At 44.5% G+C, this 22421-nt stretch overlaps 2 protein-coding genes across 7 annotated transcripts in view; both read right to left on the bottom strand.

Annotated features, from left to right (window-relative positions):
- Positions 1-8230: 8230 nt before the first annotated feature.
- On the bottom strand, positions 8231-9231 carry LOC131676416 (uncharacterized). Its single transcript, XM_058955484.1, has 2 exons — positions 9044-9231; positions 8231-8972 (listed from the first exon to the last, which is right to left on the bottom strand). The coding sequence occupies exons 1-2, from the start codon at positions 9086-9088 to the stop codon at positions 8319-8321; spliced, it is 699 nt and encodes a 232-aa protein (XP_058811467.1). The 5' UTR covers positions 9089-9231; the 3' UTR covers positions 8231-8318.
- Positions 9232-19849: 10618 nt separating this feature from the next.
- The window catches only part of LOC131682547 (PH and SEC7 domain-containing protein), a 205462-nt gene continuing 202890 nt past the window's right edge, over positions 19850-22421 (bottom strand). For all 6 annotated transcript variants that reach the window (XM_058964119.1, XM_058964110.1, XM_058964129.1 and 3 more), the window contains one exon: positions 19850-20927. In XM_058964119.1, the coding sequence (XP_058820102.1) occupies positions 20900-20927 (28 nt within the window). In that variant the 3' untranslated portion in view covers positions 19850-20899. The remainder of the gene's footprint in view (positions 20928-22421) is intronic.

Here is a 22421-nt window from a genome sequence, read left to right as displayed (position 1 = left end):
GTTAGCTATAAACCATGGAACCACGAGTCGGCACTTTCCAAAGGGGATTTTTACTATCGCACACGCACACTATACCGTACTGGTTATGGTGGCGGGAAACTGTCCCGAAAAAGGATAATCTAATTTGGACGTCTGTTCGATGCCGTGGTTCATCACTGTCTACTCTTTTCGATTGCCGCCTTCCGCACTCGACCCAAACAACCAAACAAATCCAAAAACCCGCACCACCGCATACCTGTCTTCGCTATGGTACACCAGTCCGAAATTTTTTGCAGCGAGAGGAGAGCGGTGACCCACCCAAGCCCTATGTTATTAATAAACATTCAACAAAACTTACTACACCCATAACAAACGCGAAAATGAACAAAAATTTACAACCAAATGTGAACGCACGGAACAGCGGTGATAAGCATAATGTTGCGTAAACAAATACACTCTACGGAGTGTATAAACAAAAAATGGTATATTTTGCCCCAGTGGTAAATTGTTACTCTGACGGGTTACACCTAGGGGCAGATCACTTGTGATGCATTTTTAGAAATCAGCGAAATTAAATGCATTTATTTTTATAAAAATAGAAATTCATAATGTATTTTGCGTTGCGTGCAATGTTTTTGCGTTGCGTGCAATGTTTTTGCGTTGCATGCAATGTTGTTTGCGTTGCGTGTAAGACGTCAAAACCCTACAGAAAAACTAGCCCCACATTTAACAAAACGTCAAACAAAGTGGATCAGCGTAGGACGTTTGTTAAACCAACTTTTTTGCGAGGCAGTGCAAAGCTGATGCAAAAATGGAAATTAAATGCATTTTTTTCAATTTGATGCAAATTTGTTATACATTCTTAGAGTGATCTGCCCCTAGGGTTACATCCTTCACGGGAATAAAACTCGCCGCTGCCCTCAGTAGCGCCCGCGGATAAACCGACGACCCCGACAGAATGGAATACCTGATGCTCCGGCACAGTGCTACGAAATTTCAAAATCAGTTGCCTATTTCTGCTTGTATTTACTTGTATTCATTAACTTTCCAACTGACTGAAATTTCAAACAGAATCGAATGCTTGAGTGCAGAGGAAACATAAATTTCCTTCACCAACCAAAACATTCACTTGTTATTATGTGGACAGTTTGAAGGCAGAAGTTAGCATCTTCTGCATTTTCGAGCATAAGTGCACTGCGTAATCCATATCTGGTGCACTTTTGCTCAATAATCCCTCTCATAGCTAACATAGAAACAAAATTCAGTTTGCTGCTGAAACCGAACATGTGCGAACCAGAATGCGCTGTGTCGGGAGAACGAATGACGAGGGAAACGAATCAAACATTTCATTCATCGGTGCGGGCACGAATTGAATTTTGTCTCTCTTTCAAGTTCACGCAGGGACGTCAATTTTTTTAAGCTCCGCTCCGACATCTCCCCTTGGTGGATAAAGGGCCCTAAGCGATGCATTCAACGCTATCTGGAAAGACGGATTCTTCCCAAATAAATGGAAACTGGCACACGCAGTACCCATCCCCAAAAGTGCCAGGGGATGCGCACCACTAGCGATTTCCGACCAAACAGCTTGCTGTCTGGTACCAGCGACTGACCACGTGGCTGGAAGACCACAAACTCCTCGACCGCGTCAATATGCCTCCCGAAAGGGACTCGGGACCGCAGCTCACCTAGACTTCCTCGGTGAAGTGCTCGACAAGGCCAACGCTGAAACATTCACGCAGACATCGGCATCCTTCAAGTGACAAAAGCCTACAACACAGTGTGGTGCAAAGGCGTACTCCAAGAGCTCAAACGTTGGGGCCTGCAGGGAAACCTGGGCAGATTTATTCAGAACTAACTTACCAATGGCCGCTTCCGGGTCTGCGTAGGCGGGACCTTATCCCAGGAGTTCCATGAAACCAACGGGATGCCACAAGACTCAGTACTAACCATGACGCTATTCCTTTCGAGGATGAACTCGCTTTCCGTCGCGCCACCCGGAGGCATCTACGTTTTCGTTTACGCCGACGACATCATCCTCTGCTGAAAAACGATCCCACGTACCCGAATATCACTCCAGGCGGCCGTCAATGCGGTCGGTCGATGAGCACTCACCACTGGATTCAACACCTCTGCTGAAAAGTGCGCTATCACCTACTGCTGCGGTTCTCACTACCTAGCGAACTCAAGGCAAATCCACCTCAACAACACCGTCGCCCCTATCGGAAGAAACCAGTCGCCCTTAGAATTACTCTCAACCGAAAGCTAACATTGACGGCCCACTTCCGTCGTCTAAAAAAGGATTGCGAAAGCACAAAGAGGCTGGTCCGCACTATCTGCTCCCATCACCTCAAAAATAACGGCAAACCGCACTGAATGTCGGACGATCTCATATTCACAGCAAAATTTCGTACAGGACCGAACTGAGCTGCCTGAACCAGTATACCGCGGTTAGCCTGCGGATTATCAAGCACACCTGCCGAATCAGCCTGCGTCGAGACCGGAGTACTACCCAGGACTTCAGCAACAAGATACTCCCAACCATCGCCAGACGGCATCACGTGAGACGACGGGCCTGGCCTAACCCCGGACCAAACATCGACGACAGTTTTCCCGGTTAATAAAAGTCGACGACCCCCCGAGCAGCATAGTGACAAAATACAATGAACTCATCAACCGTAGATACCAACGGCACAACAAAATCTACACCGATGGTTCGAAGGAGCGAGAATCAGTGGCCTTGAGAGCGGATTCTCCTTACGTCTACCCCCCTCCTGCTCCATCTTCATGGCGGAAGCGGCTGCAATGGCTAATCCTGACGCACCAACAGTCATCTTTACCGACTCCCTATCCGTCCTGAGAGACATTGCATTAAGCACCTTCACTCTCCTTCGTACAGGCCATCGAAGTCACTACGCTGGGTTCCCTGGCCACAGCGGCATCAGAGACAACACCGAGGCCGACCGTCTGGCCCTACACTGCAGACGTGCCCTGACCCAACTCTCAGGCGAGACTCCAACCTCCGACATCTACAGGAAGTTCAACACAAACCTGCACGGATTCGCCAATCACTGGCGGAGATGCCAAGGCCACACAGAAAAGGCCAAGGCATCAAACGACAGGTGAATCGACCGGGTCAATCATAATGAGCAGAAGATACTCTCCCGACTCCGAGTGGGACACTCCAGGATGACCCACGCACACACCAGATGAGGTGACACCGAAGAACCACCACAATACTCGCTCGGAGAAAAGAGTGAGGCAAACAGGGGGACCAAGACGACCCGAAAATCAGAAGAGTGAGCTGGAGGGCACTGGCGAGGAATGTTAGGAAGGACCGTGGATGGTACATTGCGGTAAGTTAGCAGGCGCGGAAGGAATGAAAACGAAAAGACGTAACAAGAGAACCCAAGCAACACTTGCAACATGCAATGGCCGATGTTTGTTACATAACCATTAACTTTTTCTGGTGCGCTTTTTTGGTTGCTAAATCAGATGAATACAGTCGTGATTCGCTGGTTGGACACTTTTTAACTGGACCGCTTTTTAGTTGGACCTCCGCTAGTTGGACCATTGTCCAACTAAAAAGCACCTGAATGTCAAAATCTTATGTCAAATTTACTTTGACAATCAATCTGACAATTATTAGAGATGTGAATAGATGCAATTACACTACTAACGTCTCCTTTGGAGAGTTTTTGACATCTGTCAGTCGGTCCAACTAACGAATCAAATTCGTTGGTTGGACAGAGGTGTGGCCCAACTACCGAATCACGACTGTAATGGTTGATGTACGCTTCTTTTCAACGAATTATGTTGCAGAAACTGCTAATCAACAAACGGTGTTGCTCGGGAAACGCAAGTCTTCTCAGGAGAGGTACAAGGGCGATACACTGATCATCGAAGTGAACGATAAGCCGTACCACGCCGCTTTTCTCAAGAGAGTCAATGAGCACGCAAAGCTGAAGGAGTTGGGAACGACTGCTGGTAAAACGAGGTGCACTCAGAAAGGTGAGATGATCTTCGAGCTGAAAAAGGATCCTTCCGTCAAGAGCTCGGTCGATCGCGAGCTCGTTGCCCAAATCCTTGGGCAGCGAAGCGAACTCTGTCGCAGGAACTCGAATGTAAGAGTCTAGACGAGATAACGACCGTAGAAGAACTGAAGGGTGCACTGATCGAGAATGAACCGGTGACTACAAGGATGGAGATAACCCAGCTTAATCTCAATCATTGCGACATTGCACAGCAACTGTTGTGAAAGTCGACAAACAAACGAAGTACGACGTTGCAATTATTGCAGACCCGTATCGTGTTGCATCCGATAACGGTAGCTGGGTACTGGATAGTGCAGGTATGGTATCAATCCAAGTGATGGGCGGTTTCCCTGTCCAAGAGGCGGTGGATTACACACGTGATCGCCAGGACCAACGGCGTATTCGTCTGTAGCTGTTATGCTCCCCCTCGATGAACGCCAGGGCAATCGGAGGCTGGACGCACTAAACGACTCGTTAGTCTAACGAACGCCGGTTGTTATAGGAAGAGACTTGGGCCGTGGAGTGGGGTAGCAGACTGACCAACGCAAGAGGTTACAGCTTGTTGGAAGGCGCTAGCTGTTGGTAAAACTGGATGTAAGATTGTGCCATGAAGGTTCCACTATCCCATTCCGTAAAGATGGTCGGGATTCCTTCATCAACGTAGCATTCTGCAGTCCGTCGCTGATGGATAACATGAATTGGCGAGTTAGGGAGCAGTACACACATAGCGACCACCAGGCGATCCACTACACCATTGATCGACGGAATTGCATTGGAACGCGGAAAGTGAGGACTAGCGAGCGGAAGTGGAAAATACAGGACTTCGACAAGGATTTTTTTGTGAATGACGCTAACCCCTGAGGCCATGCTTACCGTGTTCTTATGGCCAGGATCGAAGGTCTAATGACGCCAATCGAAATGTGCGTTGACAAAATGAAGATTGTCAATGGTCTTTTCCCGAAACACGACTCAACCCCATGGCCACCTACACCGTTCGTCAATGCAGACGGTGGAAATGCTGGTGACAATCGAGTCTCCAACGACGAGCTCCTTATAGTGGCAAAAGGGTCGAAAGCGAAGAAAGCTCTGGTCCGAACATTATCTCCAAGGTGGAACTGAAGACCGCTATCCTGGCGTTTCCGGACATGTTCAGGATTGTTCTACAGAAATGCCTAGACGAAGGCTACTTCCCGGATAGGTGGAAGATCCAGAAGCTGGTGTAGCTACCAAAACCAGGGAAGCCACCAGGAGATCCGGCATCGTATCGGCCTATATGCCGGCTGGATAACCCTGGTAAACTTCTGGAAAGGGTCGTCCTCAACAAGCTAACGAACTACACTGAAAGTGAGAACAAACCTTCCCAGAAGCGGTCCGCGTCATCAGCGAGTGCGGAGAAAGCATCGAAGCAAAAGAGAAGGGGTAATCGCTAGTGCGAAGTGGGAACGATCGACGTAAAGAACGCGTTCAACAGTGCCAACTGGGTGGTGATCGCCGTAGCGCTGCACAGAACGTGGGTTCCGGAGTATCAGTGGTAGGTTCTGAAAAGTTACTTTCAAAACCGGACACTGGTCTACTGGTCTAAACGAACATGAGACAGAGGTCGACTAGGGTTTCGGCGAGAGTACCTCAGGGCTCCATACTCGGCCCAACGCTCTGGAATATATGGTACAACGGAGTCTTAATACTGCAACTGTCCAGAGGAGTCGAGATCGTCGGCTTTGCAGATGACGTTGTCCGATGACGATAACCGGCAAGACCCTTCAGGAGGTTGAGATGTTGACGGCAGAAACAATAGGCATCGTGGAAACCTGGATGGCTGACGTCAAGTTGCAGCTGCTTCACCACAAGACGGAAGTAGTGCTGGTCAGCAACGGGAACAAAAATCCAGCGTGTCGTGATCAGCGTCGGCGGACACTCAATCTCATCGGTGCGCTTAGGCGCCTGGGTGTGATGGTTAACGAGCGGTTAAATTACAAGAACCATATCGACTGTGTATGTGAGAAGACTGCGAGGACAGCTAACGTACTGGCAAGGATCATGCCGAACATCGAAGGAGCAAGATGCAGCGCGAGACGTCTTCTGGCGGGTGTCTTATCCTCAATACGAAGGTATGGCATACCGGCCTGGGCTATTCGTGGCGCGAGCGCATACAGCACGATATCGTCGGAGACGGTAATGTCATTTATTTATTTTAGAGATGATTCCGTTCTGCATCACTGTGGCTGAGGACGTGGAATGCTACCAGCGGAGGAATACACGAAATGCAAGAAGACTGGTCAGAGTAGACCCTTTAGCTAAGTGGCAGCAAGAGTGGGACAACGCGAAAAAAGGAAGGCAGACTCACCGACTCATCCCAAATGTGTCGGTGTTGGTGCGTAGAAAGCATGGAAAGAGTGTGTGAGAGTGCAAGAGACACCGAAACACGTGGTCTTCAAATGCCCTAGGTTCGAAGAAGTTCGTAGGGGTATGCCTGGTGTGACAGTTGACAATATCGTCGAAGAGATGTGCCACAATGAGTGCGGTCAACCGAGTGCTGACGAGTATATTCTTCGAGTTGAAGAGGAAGTGGTGAAGACACCAATAAAGCAGCGCCGTTTACTAGAAAACCGCTGTGACACAACAAATCGGATTCGGGAGAAATTCTACCGCCGAAGTAGACTAGATCCACCACCAGGGATCGGTTGAGTAGTACGCGACGCAGCACCATGTCGTCGGAGCGCAGCGAACCGAGCATCGGCTTCACCGGAATCGCCGGACCGAATTCGACGCAGGCAAGATCCACCGCCGGGGACTAGATCGAGTAGACCGCGTCGAACAGCCAACTGTGGGTCGTTGGGGCGCTAGTGAACTAGAAGCTACGCTCCACCCGGAATAGCTAGGCAGATCTCGGCACCTACTGGCTGGCCCGTTGAGTAGGCTAGGTCCACCGCCAGTAGATCGAGACGCTCACGGAAACGAACATCAGTATCGGGTAGAAATCTACCGCCGGAGAATACACAGTAGGGTAGATTCGCCGCCGAGGACTATCCGACTATATCGTGACAAAAATGGGAACTAATTGGCTTACGAAATAAACTTCGGTACCAAGAGAAATTCCGCTGCCGGAAAACTCTCAGTCGTAGTAGGATAGTTCACCGCCGGATAATATCCAAATAGATCTCGATAAAGCTGAGAGCTAAATTGCTAAAGGAAGTGAGTCTCGTTGTCGGGAGATATTCCTCCGTCGGGGAACTATCGGTCGGAGTAAGATGAATTCACCGTCGGGGACTATCCGAGTAGATCGTGATAAGCCAGGGACCTCAATGACTCAGCAGTAAAGAGCTAAATGGCTTATGGAATCAGAATTTAAACGGCTCACGGAGACGAGAGTTAAACAGGCGACATAATAGATGGAGACAAGAAGCAAGAGAAGAGTCGAGAGTTAAATCAAAGCTCAAAGGTTGAGCCATTTCATGAACCAAATGAGGCCCCGAGATCGAGCTGAAGAAAGAAGTGCGACGACAGCACAACGAGACCCCCTCCCGAAGTAATAACTTGATGTAGTTTCGTGCGGGAGGGCGACAAAAAAATAAAGGATTGTTTCTAGTGGTTAGGCACGAACGTGTGTCGTGATTCCCACACAGTGCCAATACACTACAGCAGGCCGCCAGGTTTTTCAAGCTTTTTTAACTTTACTACCTAAAACATACATACAGACAGATAAACACGACACAATTCTCAGCCGAAGTAGGATAGTTTCATCGTCGGATAATATCCGATTGGATCTCGGTAAAGCTGGGAGCTAAATTGCTCTAGAAAGCAGGTATCGGTGTCAGGAGAAATTCCTCCGTCGGGGAACTCTCAGTCGGAGTAGGGTGAGCTCACCGCCGGGGACTATACGAGTATATAGTGATAAAGCTGCTAGCTGAATGACTCACGTAAACAGGAGCTAAATGGTTAAGGAAATCATCAGCTGAACGGCTCACTGAGACGAGAACAAAATGGCGACGTGATAGATAGAGACGAAAAGCAAGAGAAAAGTTGAGAGCTAAATGGCTCAAAGGTCGAGTCATCTCATAGATCAAGGGTTCCGAGATAGCTGCGGAAAAGAAGTGAGCAAATGACAGAGGTGCGACGAAAGTACAATGAGCCCCCAAGAAGTAATACTTAGACATGGTTCCGCGGGAAAAGTGTGAAAAAAGACTAAAAAATTTCGGAATTCACATTGATGAACCCGTTCGTACACTGAGATAAGATTTTGTAGACTTTATTTCCGAATCGCTGACATTACATAACAAGAGAGAAAAGAACGTAATGCTCTACCCCTAACTAACAGAAGAACAACGTATCGCGGATGACGCGAGCGTAGTTGTTGAAACGCTCCACACCGCGATCGATGCAGGTGGAGATACGGGGCAGCATCTCGGTGGTTAGATCGAAAATTTCCTGCAGATTACGCTCCAGTGCCGGCTCGGTGACATTAGCGAAGTATTCGTGCTTCTGCTGGATGCGAGCACCCACAATGGTTGAGATGGATTCGGTGTAGTCGATCGCATTCCAGTCGATGAATCCGTGCACCACGATGTTCTGCAGTTCGGTTGATTGAGCCTGAGCTTCCTCAATGGCCCCATGAACATCGGCAGTAGCACGGGTAATATCCAGGTTGGCCTGAGTGGCGCAACGCTGCAGAGCCTGACCGACCCATTCGATTTCGATGTCCCAGTTAGCCATGGCCACATCGATGCAGGTCTGCTGGGCGTCCGATTCACTCACAAATGCTTCGGTGCTTTCCTTGATTTCCTCAATTCGGACCAAAGCGGTGTTCATGCGGGAAATCAGGTCTCGGTTCAGTTCGATCAGTTGGTCGCTCATGGTGAAACGCATGTTGTCGAACGTACCCTCCATGATTTGATGCACGGATTCAGCCTGAGCCTGAAGCTCCAGCAGGTATTCGACAAACTCATCCTGGCTTTGGGCCAACGACTAGTTGCGGAACAAGGAGAAAAAAAAATCACTAACAATTTCATGAATCAAACCATTTTTTCACTACTCACTTGTCCGGCCAGGGCCAGCAGCAAACACACTAAAAATGCCTTCATCGTAAGTTGAATTTACACTCACTGTTCCTTTCTTCAAACCGTTTCCTGGGACGGCTTCGACAAGACTGATCCTAACCGGTCAGCAGTTCAGAATAAAACTTTAGTCCACCCGCAAGTTGCGCTGCTTTTTGTTATAAAATCGACTTGTATTGGTGACCGACCATAGCTGGTGGACGTGGCCAACACATTGTGGAAGAAGTTTTTCTAGACCTGGCGCCTGATAACCGCACCAGACTGCGGATGACGTTCGCAGATTATCGCCAGGAACTTCAGATCGGCTAAATGGCGGGATGGCGTAACATCAGGGGGTTTAATCTAATCACCTCCACTGGCCGCTAACTTATTGCCCTGTTGTTTTTGGGCAATCTAGTGCGCGATTGTGTCCGAACTTAAGGTCGATAAGGATAAGATTATACCGGCTTGATTGGAAGGTTGATATTGTGGCAATTGGGTAATACGAAAATGTTGCCTTTTCTTTGTCAAACTAACGGACTTGATGGAACAATTATCGGCACATTCGGGTAGCTGATAGTAAGTTGAGGGGTTTTGCTATTTTTTATCTGAAAACTAAGAGTTTTCGAGTTAGTTTTTCTGGCTTGCAAAGTGAAGTCTTAGGGACCTCATCAGTGGCTTCTTGAAAAGGTGGGTTTTTGGCAGTTTTTCAAATAAACCACACATTTCACTCCAAGGAGTCTGTTACCAAAGGAGCGGTGGGAACCAATCACGTTTCTGGGAGTGAGTAAAAAGTCAAAGAAATCCAAAAAAGTTTTGACTCATAGGTTTTCATTTCCTGGTTTTGGCTCCTTCTGTTCACTCCGGTTTGTGATTCTTGTTCTGGCGCTGCTTATAAAAGGAATTTAATTTTAAACTTTGCCAAAAGTTCTTCAAGATTTGTACGTTCAATTTCTCAATTATCCCAGCAGCTCGTTAATTTTCGTTAACAAATATATTATTATAACGATAGTCTCGGGAAAACACAACTCAAATCCGGAGCAAAAATATTTCTGCTGGAGTGAAAAATCCAAAAGTTCAAATGCATAGTGGAAGCCATCAAAGCAGGTGTACCAGGTGTACTATTTATTACTGTAATAGCCGATTACGCTAATCATTGAATTCTAACTTGCGAAGTCTATCGAAAAAGAAGGTTTCGCCACGAACTGTACTAAGGTTCTGTTTTGCTTTTGTGCTTGATAAAAATGAAAATTAAAAATCTAAATTAGGCTCAACATCGGGCGCTTCAACTGTATGCTGCAATTATAATCTAGTAACCTCTTTATCGGTTTTCACTCCTCAAGAGCCAAAAAAATCATAAGTGATGAAATCATGGATTTTATGATTTGTCAAACTATAGTTTTTTTAACGCACACTGATTAGAGTGATTTTTGAAACACTGGTTTTTTGGATTTTTTTCGAACATGAAAACAACAAGAGAAACAAATTATCTTTCGCGTATTTTTTAACATATTTTTACTCAACAAAACAATTTTTGAATGTCGCGAAAAAGAAGAATGGTGGATTTTAAAGACGCTGAATCCCTCTGGATAAAGACTCGCCATCTGTATCTTATTCTTATTATTTATCTGTAAATGTCATTCCAATCGAGCACGAGACCTGTCAAAAGTACTCAATCCGAAGAAAATCGCTTCGAATCCTTCTGGAACGAGCGCCATTGACAGGTCTCGTGCTCGATTGGAATGACACTGACAGATAAATGGTAAACAAACGATTGATGTGTCGAGTCTTTATCCAGAGGGATTCAGCGTCTTTAGTGGATTTAAAAACAATCTCACGCAGCAGCTCACCACGTACAATTCAAACTCTATGCACGATTCAGTTCGTAATTTTCACCTGAAACAAAAAATTTAAATACTTCCTTATTCGAAAGGCTTTTCTGCTCAGAATGGACTATTATCAGGGCCTTGCCTCCACCGATTATTTTTTGGATCAATTTGGATTCGCCAATAAGAATAACTCACGGTCCCTCGAAATGTCGAACAAAAACATGACGTTTTACTGACGTCATAAATACGGGCACTCATTTTTCTAACGATGAATGGTATCCAAAGAAAAAAACAACATAATGGGCCCTATTCTCACAGTCACGTCACCTAGTGACTAAAACAAAATTCCCTTCTAGTCACGTATCGATATTGAGAGAACTGATGACCCAAACAGTCTTGATGATCATCTCATAGAACTGGCTGACCTGGAAATTCGATGCTGTGAAGCCAAAGGTATCTCCTTCAGTCTCGTAGGTGAAGCAGAGAAACCTTTCGAGAGTGTAGACATTGAAGCTGACACTCAGGCATCTGTGTGGGATGCTTTTTTGATGAGGTATGACAACCATCGATTCTTTAATTAAGCTGTTCTTTCGAACCCTCCATTATCTGCCACCGATGAAGAAAGAATCTACGCAAGAGTTACACGAGTTCGTCGATGAGTTTCAACATCATGTAAAAGCTCTCGCTAAGCTGAACGAACCGATCGGACTGGGATACTCCACTCGTCAATAATCTCGATCCAATAACACTCCGTGTATGGTGGAAAAAAGCAATCAAAATGAGGAAGTGATCTTCGACGTCTTCGTCGATTTCCTATATCAGCGAGTAAAGAGTATTGAAATCCGTTGCGTCGGATCTGTTACAACGTTCACAGTCGACTCAAGCAAAGGTGACCGGTATAAACGCATCTCCGAAGAAGTTTTCAGGCCCTATTCTTACCGTCACCGTCCAAATTCACGTGCCGCATCTGTCGCGATCGTCATCATACGTTGCTACACAATTCCAACTTGACATCCAAAAGCTTTGTTACTCCAAGAGTGACATCCACTTCTATGGTCCAGCACAAGAATCCATGGTGTAACATGTGAGAAATCCAGGATTGAACCTGTTGACTCCAAGTGGGAAATTTCGAAGCAAGAGCGTTATTGGATTCCGCCTCGATCTCAAAGTTCTTGTTGAAGAAACTTGCCAATCCACTTTAGAAACATTGTTTATATTTATTTGCATGCATCTAGGCCTGCGTTGATGATTTTCGTTTTATCAGAACTGAGCATTGCATGATGACGTCATATGAGTAAACATGCTCGAAAAAATGACAGTTCAGCGAGCTTGTTTACATGGTGTTAGAATTCGAACCAAGTTTCTTATACTGGGTGGAATCAGAAATTGTCTAAATCCATGTAAAAAAGCTCCCTGGACTGTCAGAAAAATGAGGTTATACATTTTTATGCAATGCTCTACTCTCTTAAAAGAAACTTCAGACTGGGGCGCCATCAAACCGTGAGTATGGTCAAATCACACGGTGTCACTCATTCAAAAATTGTAAAATGAGCCACAAATTTTAAGAACTTTCTTCGTACGATTTACGTCGGCGGTAAAACATGATGACGATACATACATACGGGGAACGTGCCATTTAAGCCAATACATTCTGATTCCTGAAATCCTACTTAGCAGAAGGCTAAGTGTTACACTCATTCAAACTTGGGTGTAATCAGTCTATCTCTTTCTTTGCACTACACCGGTGTAGCACCAAGAAAAAACGAAAACGCTATTGGCGATTCTACGTTGAAACCGCTCGCAGATAGCGCAGGAAGGAAAGTGTTACTGATTTGATTCTGTGCTGTCATAGTGCATATATTTTCTGTAAACATTGGTAAAAAACGACTTTTAAACACCAAATTACCGATCAAATTGTTGATAATTGTTTATGAAAATGAAGGAAAACCATCATTTTATAAGATGATGAGTAAACATCTTGCGAAAAGAGTGTAAAACATAGTGGTTTCTAATATTATTCGTAGAGCTATATGCGCGCTGTTTCGAAATGTAATTTGTTGAGCACCGTAGCCGCCGCAACAGCATTTCCCGTTCATCCTAAGTTAAGCTAAACCTTCATGAGATGGTGTAAATTCATGCAACTCTCCAGATCAGGCGAGGAAAGAATATATCCGGCTAATAGGAAAGTGTCAGCTTTGTATCATGCACAGCCGATCCTTCTCTCCGATAGCCTTCACTGAATCTCCTACGTAGTTCAAAATATGAAGGAGTTTGACATTGGTACTGATTGGGTCTCGGTTTCGAGTTGGAACTTTATTTATGGAACGATTTTTTATAACCACAATAATACCCCGATTACATTTCGAAGAAATGTATGAGTGAAATAGTTGCAAATGGCTATAATTTCAGAATAATTGCAAATAAAACTAAATTTCTTACTCGTTTCATTCATATTTTGGCAGTGGTAAGCTTTTTCCGAGAAGATAATGAAGATTTTGTTGTAAGCTACGACTCACTTACGGGTGAAAAAAAGCAAACTGTATCACTTTGCCAGTTCATGAGCTGAATCATAGGTGTCGCACGACTAATTTTGGCTTTGCCGCAAATCGCCAATTAGTCTTAAATTTGCCGAAAATAGCCAACAAAATCGATACAGTAGAACTTCCACTCGCCTGGGAACTAGCTATCGGTCTAATCTAAATTCCTCCGCCGCGGACTAGATGAGTGATGTGAGACGATGTAATGTTTTTGGACCGTCAAGACACCAGCGTGTAACCCGTCAGGGTACAATTTAGCACTGGGTGGATATATACCAATTTATGCGTACTCTCTCCGTAGAGTGTATTGTTTATGCTACATAAATGCTCACCACCGTTCCATATAATCGTTCACTTTTTAAGCGGCCCTTACACGTTCAATATTTTTGTCAATACCACTATTGACGATATTGTTGCAATATTTCAGTCCCGTTTGAAATCCACATCGTCAATACAACTTTTTTCCATTACACGTACAATACTTTCGACAATACTCTCTAGTATTGACAAAAATATTGAACGTGTAAGGGCCGCTTTACGTAAATTTTTGTTTATATTTTTGTTCGTCAACGATTTTGTTAGTCCAGATAGGTGTAGCACAGAGAACAGACATCCATGATCGAACAAAAATTAATATACGATAAACACTAGCGCCGCCACACCAACCTATCCCAACTATCCGTCAAATCCATTCCGGAACCGGTTCGAAATCCTGAATGGATTCAGTATGGTATCTTGCTCAAAGAAAACAATCGATTCCGACTCTATCGGTTAATGCATTTGAGATGTAATTCATGCTGGAAGTCCGAACCGGTTCCGGACTAGTTTGACTGCACACAGAAAAAAAATGTTGGTAAAAATAAAAGTTTTTCACTCTTAGCAAAAAAGAACCAACACGTACTCTCAGTTTGAAAATAAAACTTTTATTTTGAATACTATTCTTCATTAGCTTAAAAGGAAAACTTTTATTTTGATTATTATTCTTGATTAATTTAAAAGTTTTACTTTCAACCTCATAGTAGGCGTTAGTTGTTTTTTGCTAAGAGCGGAACACTCTTACTTTTACCAATATTTTTTTTCTGTGTGTGGGTAGAGGAACAACCGCTATCAATTCTGTCGAACTCAGCCACAAAAAAACATGACGACAGTAGCGCACCTGGTTTGGATATCCCAACTACCTTCGATGCCGTTAGAGATTTTACACAAGTTGAATGCTGAAGATGGACGTCTGTTCTCTGTGGGTGTAGTAATTTTTGTTAAACATTGGTATATAAGAAACATAGGGTTTAGGTAGGCCACCGCTCTCCTTTCGTTGAAATAAGTGTACTGACTATGCTACGCATGGGTGATGACCAGGGTTGCCACTATTTTTCAAAGAATATCTGGCAGATCAATTAAAAATGTCTGGCAAAATCTGTCACTTAACAGCGACCTCAAAGTCATTAATATTTATCAATCGATTTTTGATACATTTTGGAAAATATGCCCGAAATTTCCAAAACGTGTGTGCAATCACTTCTTTAATTTAAAAATCTGGCAGAATGAGAGGTTTGTCTTTTTGTGTGGAAGCTGCAAAAAACTCTTGCTGTGCCAGATAAATCTGGCATAATGGCATCCCTGGTGATGACAGCTATGCGGCGGTACGTTTTTTTTCAAAGGCTTTAGTATAAAGGTACGCAAAGAGTGTGCAGAGAGTGAAGCCAAAAAAGTCTACTTATCGAGCAAAATTAGAATGCAGCTTTGCTGCAGAGCTATCAGAGATGGATTCCAATTGTGCTTGATAGGTAGACTTTTTTGACTTCACTCTTTGCGCAACTGTTCTCTATCAACGGTGGTTTTTTGGTGTTGGTTGTCTTGGTCGAGTGCGGAAGGCGACCATAGCAGTTAGTGACGAACCACTGCAACGAGAAGACGTCATCGATTATTTTCGCGATAGTTTACCGCCACAAGCACAATTGTGAAGTGCGCGAGTGCGACGGAAACAAAACCCGTTGGAAAGTGATGGCCAGTGGTTCGGGCACTCGTATTTGCGGCTAACCGTAAAGGATCCAGACGCACCAATCCGCCCTCGCTGGGAAGGATAAGCCGAACGAGCCTTGCTCTCCTTCCCAGCTAAAAGCCAAGGAGGGCGAAGCAGGGTGGACCAAGGTGCTTAGAGTTCTAAGGTGATTCCTCTTTGGCAGTAACTAGGTGAGGAGTGAGGTAAGCGTGTAGCAAGCTGCGGGGAAGAAATATGACAGCGAACAACTTTGTTTGCATACTGAAATCCAAGCAAACATGCATGGAGATGCAGTAAACAATGTTGTTAGCTGTCGTTTCCAGCACCAACATGGCTGATCGGCGACTTCAAGGATCGTATCACCTGAAAATAAAAGCTCCTTGGGGTGGACAGTGACATCCCCTGGGAAGATCTCTGCGGTGTCTTCCGGGATTCTTTGCGGGGAGCAAAGAATCTAGTGATTCGTCACCACCGTCGCTAGGGAGATTCCAACAAAAGAGCCTGGCTCACCTCCCTAGCTAATTCATAAGGACCAGAGAGACCAGGCCGTTGTTGTCCCGGCCGTACGGAGAAACCCTCCGTCCAATTGCCGCCAGTATACTGTCTCCATCGAAGCGGGCACAGCGAACACAGCTACTTCAAGCAGTATCGTCATCGGTTCCGTCACACACACCTTCACCCTATTGCCTGGAGTGGAGGGTTTGGAGGAAACTTGAAACCCGTCAGAGTAACAATTTAACACTGGGTGGAAATACATCTATTTCTGGTTACTCTCTCCGTAGAGTGTATTTGTTTACGCAACATAATGCTCACTACTGCTCCTTGACCGTTCACAACTATCGTAAATTTTTATTTATATTTTGGTTTGCGAACAATTTTGTAGGTTTAGATAGATGTAGTTATCTTTATGGGTTGTTTGTGAATTAGTGTTAGGGCTTAGTTAGGTCACATTTCTCCTCCTGCTGCCGAAAACGTGCGCTGAATTCGCTATCCAGCAAGCGATGGCGGAGACGGTGATGGAAGGCGGGATGGTTTATTTACATCGTGTGGAAGGCGGCCATCGAGGATAGTCAGTGAGTTGCGGACCACGAGGGCAGAACGACGTTGTGGACTGCGAAAGTTTTGTCGGTTCCTAGCTGAAACAGCCCAGTGCGAGTGTGTGGGAAAATCTTCACCACAAAGCGCCGGCTGTGGTTCGGAAATTAGTGCGTTGGTGCTGGATCGCTGTTTGTGGGAGGTTTTGGTTCGCCGGCTAACCGTAAAGGATTCAGTTGCACCCATCCGCCCTCGCCGGGAAGGATAAGCCAAAGGAGCCTTGTTTTTCCTACCCAGCGAATCAAAGTGGATAACGGCTCCCCTTGGGAAGAACACTGCGGCTAGCAAAACATTCGGTGATTCGTCACCAACGTCGCTAGGGAGGTTCCAAAAAAGACTCAAGCTCCCCTCTCTAGCTAAAAAGCTAAAAATCAAGGACCGTTGCTGGAGCAGCTCACGGCACTTCGTCAGAGAATGCGACCGTTGCAGTCCTGGCCAGTCGGAAGACACCACCCGCCTTTCCGCCAACAATCGTAGCAGCAGCAGCGTGAGGATTTTGGGGAATATAAAAGTCGGTAAATTTATATTTGTTTTGTTTTCCCTTTTGTTTGATTATGTACGAAAATCCAAAATGCTTGTGAAGGCACCTAGGCCGCCCTGACAAATAGGGTCCACTGACCAAATAAGAACCCTATTAATAAGGAAACTTCTACTTACAAACTCCAAAGCACGTGGTCTTCGACTGCACTAGATACAAGAGATGTTTAAAGAAGAAAGGGCGTGGAGTACCGTTAGTATAGTCACGCAGCTTCTAGTGGAACTGCTAGAGAAATGGACAAGAGATCAACAAACAACAGCTCCGGGGACTAGATCGAAGTTGATCGCAACGAAGTGGGGAGCTGAATTTCTCACGAAAACGAGCATTGGTATTGGGACAAATCCAACGCCAGGGGATTCATGACAAACCTGTCTAGCTAGTGTTGTACCATTGTGGTAACGTGGCACGGAGCAATATGTATCATGTATGTAGGTATAAATGTAGTTGTGCGATATATTACAAGAATGGGAAACTTGTTAAAATCACGAACGCATATAACCAGTCATGTACCGTGACTGTTTGCCACTATGTCCATCAGAGTCAAAACTTCTGTACTAACGGGACTTAAGTTGATTAAATGTTAACACAAAGTTAATGCTCCCAAATCAAAAAATCTATTTATCTTACACTGATTCATCAAATAACTGAACCCAATTTAAGCAAACAAAATGAGTATGTTGGTGGTCAAATTTCCACTTGAGCTTAATTTATGACCGTGCTCACAATCACCCAGTTTCGATCGTATTATTACCGAAATATCCTCCCTTTGTAATCAGAAGACAACAATGGCCCCACAACACGGCGACGACAGGAAGTAACGGAAGATACGAGATTTGCCGAAATAAAGCGTTGTGTACCTTCAGCGTAGGGCTTTAATCGCGCGTGTTCAGGAACTAACGCAATCAAGCACCTGCACTCGATTGGCGCCATCGAGATACGGGTTATCGCAGGCCAATTTTCGACCCTGCTCTACTACTGATTGTGAAAATGGCAGCGTTTCTCACATTTCCTATTACGAACAGAAGGGGACGCAGCTCAGTTTTGAATTATTTTATGTAACTTCAATTTATTTTACATAGTTTTTTTTTGTCTTATGATATTTCTGTTTTCTTATGTTTCCTTCCATTCCGGTATAATTGATGTACTTGAATAATACCATATAAACTGTTGATTTTTTTTTTCTTTTGTTTGTCAGTTTTCAATAGTGATTAATTACTTTTATTCATTGATTTTCGATTCGTGGGCTCAAATTGTTACTTCTACACTGATTTAGATGGGAGTTGCTTTAAATGAGGGACTCGGTCGCTTGCACTTTGCAACACCTACTGTTTGTTATCTTGGTTTATGCTATCGTATCGTAATCGGGTAATGCACTGTATTGGTTAATGTGGTTCTGGCTTATATAATCTGAATTTAAAACATCATCAATGCAAATGTAGGCTACATTTTGGCGCCCTATCTCAAGCACATCCCTTCAGCAGTAGGAGCTGGTCGGAGACAGTCTGCTGCAGTTGGAATTTACGGTTTACCCTCTATTATCTCTATTGTGATGGGTGAACTTTATACAAAGAGGGGGGAATACTTTTGTTTTGCGATTCGTGGCGATTGTGAGTCATTCTCCTGGCGTGGCGAGACTATTGTTCGTTTTGTTTGTCTGACTGCTGTGTTGGGATTACGATGGTACTGATGAACCAATGAATGATTATTTGCTTCTTTAAAAAAAAAACAAAATTCGGATGAGTTTGTTTCAGTTTCTATCCTTTAAGTATATGAATATATTAAAACAATTCAACGCGTTGTTTTTTATTCTTTTTACCCCTTTGATTAAAAGGTTTATTTTTATTTATTATTATTTCTCTTCGATAAATACCTATTCAGGAAAGATGCTTACATACGTTATTGGGTAGGATCTTAATCACACTCCCATGCGGGGTTCGCCTTACTTTTTCATCTGGTATTTTGGCAAACGAAGAGCAGTGTAACACGCAATCACAGGATGCTGCCTTCATAAGGAAACAACTTAACCTTACAGACATAGTGGCAACCAATACAAATAATGATGGGTGTGCACAGTATTTTTTTCGTAATCCATTTTCAACGAAACCGTTATGGTTTTCGCCGGTGCTACTACTTTTTTCCCGAGAGTTATTTCCAAGAACGTAATTATGTAGATGAAAATTATGAATCTGAAAATTGTTGAAATTTTGGATCTGTCAAAAAAGAGCAACCGGAGAATGTATCCTGCACTGCACAAAGCAAGAACGTGTGCAAAAAAGTGCGACAAACTAACCCACCCTCTAATAGTGGATGACACATACATGAAATTGAGCTTACAGCTATTGAATTTATTTCCAATCTGATCGTTGTAGGTTACGAGCGTCGTCTGAGCGCGATGTGTCCCCTAGCCAAAAGTAACAAACGAAGCACTATTCTGCAACTTTTAAAGTCGTTTCCATTACAAAACAATACTTTCATGGCAATTTATCACAACATTTGCCATTTTCCTGTACATTGTACATTCATTGGAAACATCTCTCGGAGAAATCAAATAAATTTCAAAAACATCATACCGCCCAAAACGTAGGCGACGGAAGCAGGAAGGCAGCATCAAATCGAGCGAGCTGTTGAAGTAGGATAAGCTATTTACCATTCATTGTCAGCTGCTTTATACTATTATTAAATAGGCCTTGCTTTTGCTGGGCCCCGCAGTTCGTACATGGAAACAAGGAATCGATTGGCCTGAAGTAGTAGGGGTTCAAGTAATTGTTTCGCTGCCCAACAGTTGGCAGCACTCGTTTTCGTTAAATTATTATCTGCTTAGCAATACACCGGGTGTTTTACACTCTCTGGAGACTTTCGATTTTAGGATTTCGCTAACTACTAAAAGATTTGTCTCTTTCTGTTGATTCTTTTTTTGTTTAATCTGCCTCCTGCGAGGAAGATGCTCTAGCCATCTATTCTTGCGTAATGTATGTCCATCACTGCCGCATGAAGTATGAATGTATAAAATGCCATTGTTTAACTATGGTTCACTCATGTTTTAATTGTAAAATATACAACATTCACGAAAAATCTATTTCTCTCATCATTAATCTGTGTGTTTCGTAAATTAATGAAAATATTCTTGCTTAAAACACTCTTCACACCTTATCAGTCATTCAATTCACGCACATTCGGAAAGTGTGTGTGACTGTGATCATTCAAATAGCCTATAGGTAATATGCACGTGTGTAAGTTAAGGTAAGGAAATAAAGCGCCGTCAATGAAATCTCTGCTTAGAACCGTTCGAAAAAAAAAATAATAACTGCCAAGCGAATACTCTGATGCTTTCGATCGTCCGAGCGAAAAAAAAATCGTCGAAGGACATTCAGGATGATAAATGGGAAGCCTTCCGATTCGGATGGATGGAACAACAACTAATCATATATGTAACAATTCGAACATGTACAACATTGGACAACGCCGCATCGAGCGTTTTGGCTTTTGGGTGATATTCAAAAAACACGAGGAACGTGAGAGCTGCTGTGCTACACGCTACTATACTCACACATTGTGACCGTAGGGGGGTGTTGTAGCCACTTGTATGCTGTCATCGCCGCCGCCGCCGCTGCCAATCGTGACTGCATGATTTCGTGGGAACAGGAGGTAGGACAAGGATCGTAAGGTGGCGGTCATAGCGGCTAGTACGGTCGGACAACAGGACGGGGCACCAACGCCGGCGGTTTCGGTGGACCGAAGTGTGCCCCGGTGCACCTTTGAACCGCCGGAGCCAAGGGATTCTAGGTGATGGTGGTAGTCGTTTCGGTCATAAGCATGGTTCTGGTAGTGGTAAAAGGCAGTTGTGATGTACAGAGCGTCGTCTCAGGTTTTATACATTCTACTATCGCTCCTACAATGAGAAAGAGAAATTCGAGAATGGTATAGAATTACAGCGCGCCTAGCTATGAAACTTCTTTTGCGGAAGAACTGAATAATGTACCAACACCGAAATACTAATGATAACAGGAAAACGGAAGCACAGATGAAACAAACTACAAACATGCAGAACGCAGTTGAAGAACCGTCCGTGAGACCCGGGCAATGAGACTCATATTGTACCCATAATCTAATCTTGGCTTCCTTTATTAGGCTATTCTTATTCCGACAATTGCCCACGATAGGTATGGTTACATCTAATCAAACAGTAATCTAAGCCATGCTGTCATTGTAGTAATTCGAGATAATTAGACGTAGCAGCACTCTATCACGATAGGCGCCAATGTCAACTTAATAAAAAAAAAATAAAACATGTGTGGCTTGCGCTGCTCACGATAAAAACAGAAATAGAATTATGTATGTAGATTAGCGTTAGTTATTCAATCGGGAATTAACCCGAAAGCAGCTGCAGTCGTTTATCATTTGAAACCAATTATGTGGTCCCGCTCTAGCATTTTGTTACTCAGTCCTTTGACATGTGGGCCCGGGTTAATAAATATTAAACAAATGGTTCTATCATATGTAAGAGTTTGATAATATAACAGGTCTAACGGCGACATACACTCTTTGGTAGTTATAATCTCTTTTTGAATAAGTGTTGAATTACGATGAAGTGACATCTGATTCAGCGACCAGCTTAGTCATCCCAGTCCTTGCGTTCGGAGGTCGCGAGGAGGTCTTCCGAACTCCCTGCTCAGACGAGCATTTTGCTTTCAAATGATAATCCGCTCTCTGAAAACCTCTTCGTTCATAGCACACCGTCGCGTACTTACCTTACCTTTCAGGCTAGACCCTTGTTGTCTCTTGCTGTATGCAGAAGCCGTCTCCACTCTACTCGGTCCATTGCTGCTTGTCGCCAGCCTCGACCTTCGAACCACAGGACGTCCTCTATCTGGTCAATCCACCGTGCTCGCCGTGCGCCCCGTCTTCTTGTTCCTGTAGGGTCGCTCTCAAGAACCATCTTCACCGGGTCGTCGCCGACATTCCAGCCCACCGCAACCGTCCTATTTTTGCGGTATACTCGATGGATGGTTCTTCCAGCAGCTGATGTAACTCATGGTTCATTCGCCTACGCCACGTTCCGTCTTTCATCTGCACGCCACCATAGATGGTACGCAACACCTTTCGTTCGAAAACTTCAAGGGCGCGTTGGTCCTCCACGAGGATAGTTCAGGTCTCGTGGCCGTAGAGGACCACCGGACTAATCAGCGTGCGGCGGCGAATTTTGTTCGACCGGAGCGTTCCCCGGAGTCCAAAGTAGGCACGATTTTCCGTCAAGATCCGTATCTGAATTTCTCTGCTGGTATCATTGTCTCTAGTACCTTATCCTCTCATGTCTCTTTGTCTTCGAAACGTTGATGGTAAGTCCAATCCTGTTGGCTTCAACCTTCAGTCTGATGTAAGTTTC

The sequence above is a fragment of the Topomyia yanbarensis genome, chromosome 1 (assembly GCF_030247195.1).
Source record: "Topomyia yanbarensis strain Yona2022 chromosome 1, ASM3024719v1, whole genome shotgun sequence".
Classification (NCBI taxonomy): Eukaryota; Metazoa; Arthropoda; class Insecta; order Diptera; family Culicidae; genus Topomyia; species Topomyia yanbarensis.
Note: the sequence above shows the minus strand (reverse complement) of the source record. Positions and strands in the feature narration are given on the sequence as shown.

Coding starts and splice junctions, on each gene's coding strand:
- LOC131676416 (XM_058955484.1), bottom strand. CDS start 9,088: ATGAAGGCATTTTTAGTGTGTTTGCTGCTGGCCCTGGCCGGACAA. Junction 8,973..9,043: donor TGCTGGCCCTGGCCGGACAA/GTGAGTAGTGAA, acceptor TTCCGCAACTAG/TCGTTGGCCCAAAGCCAGGA.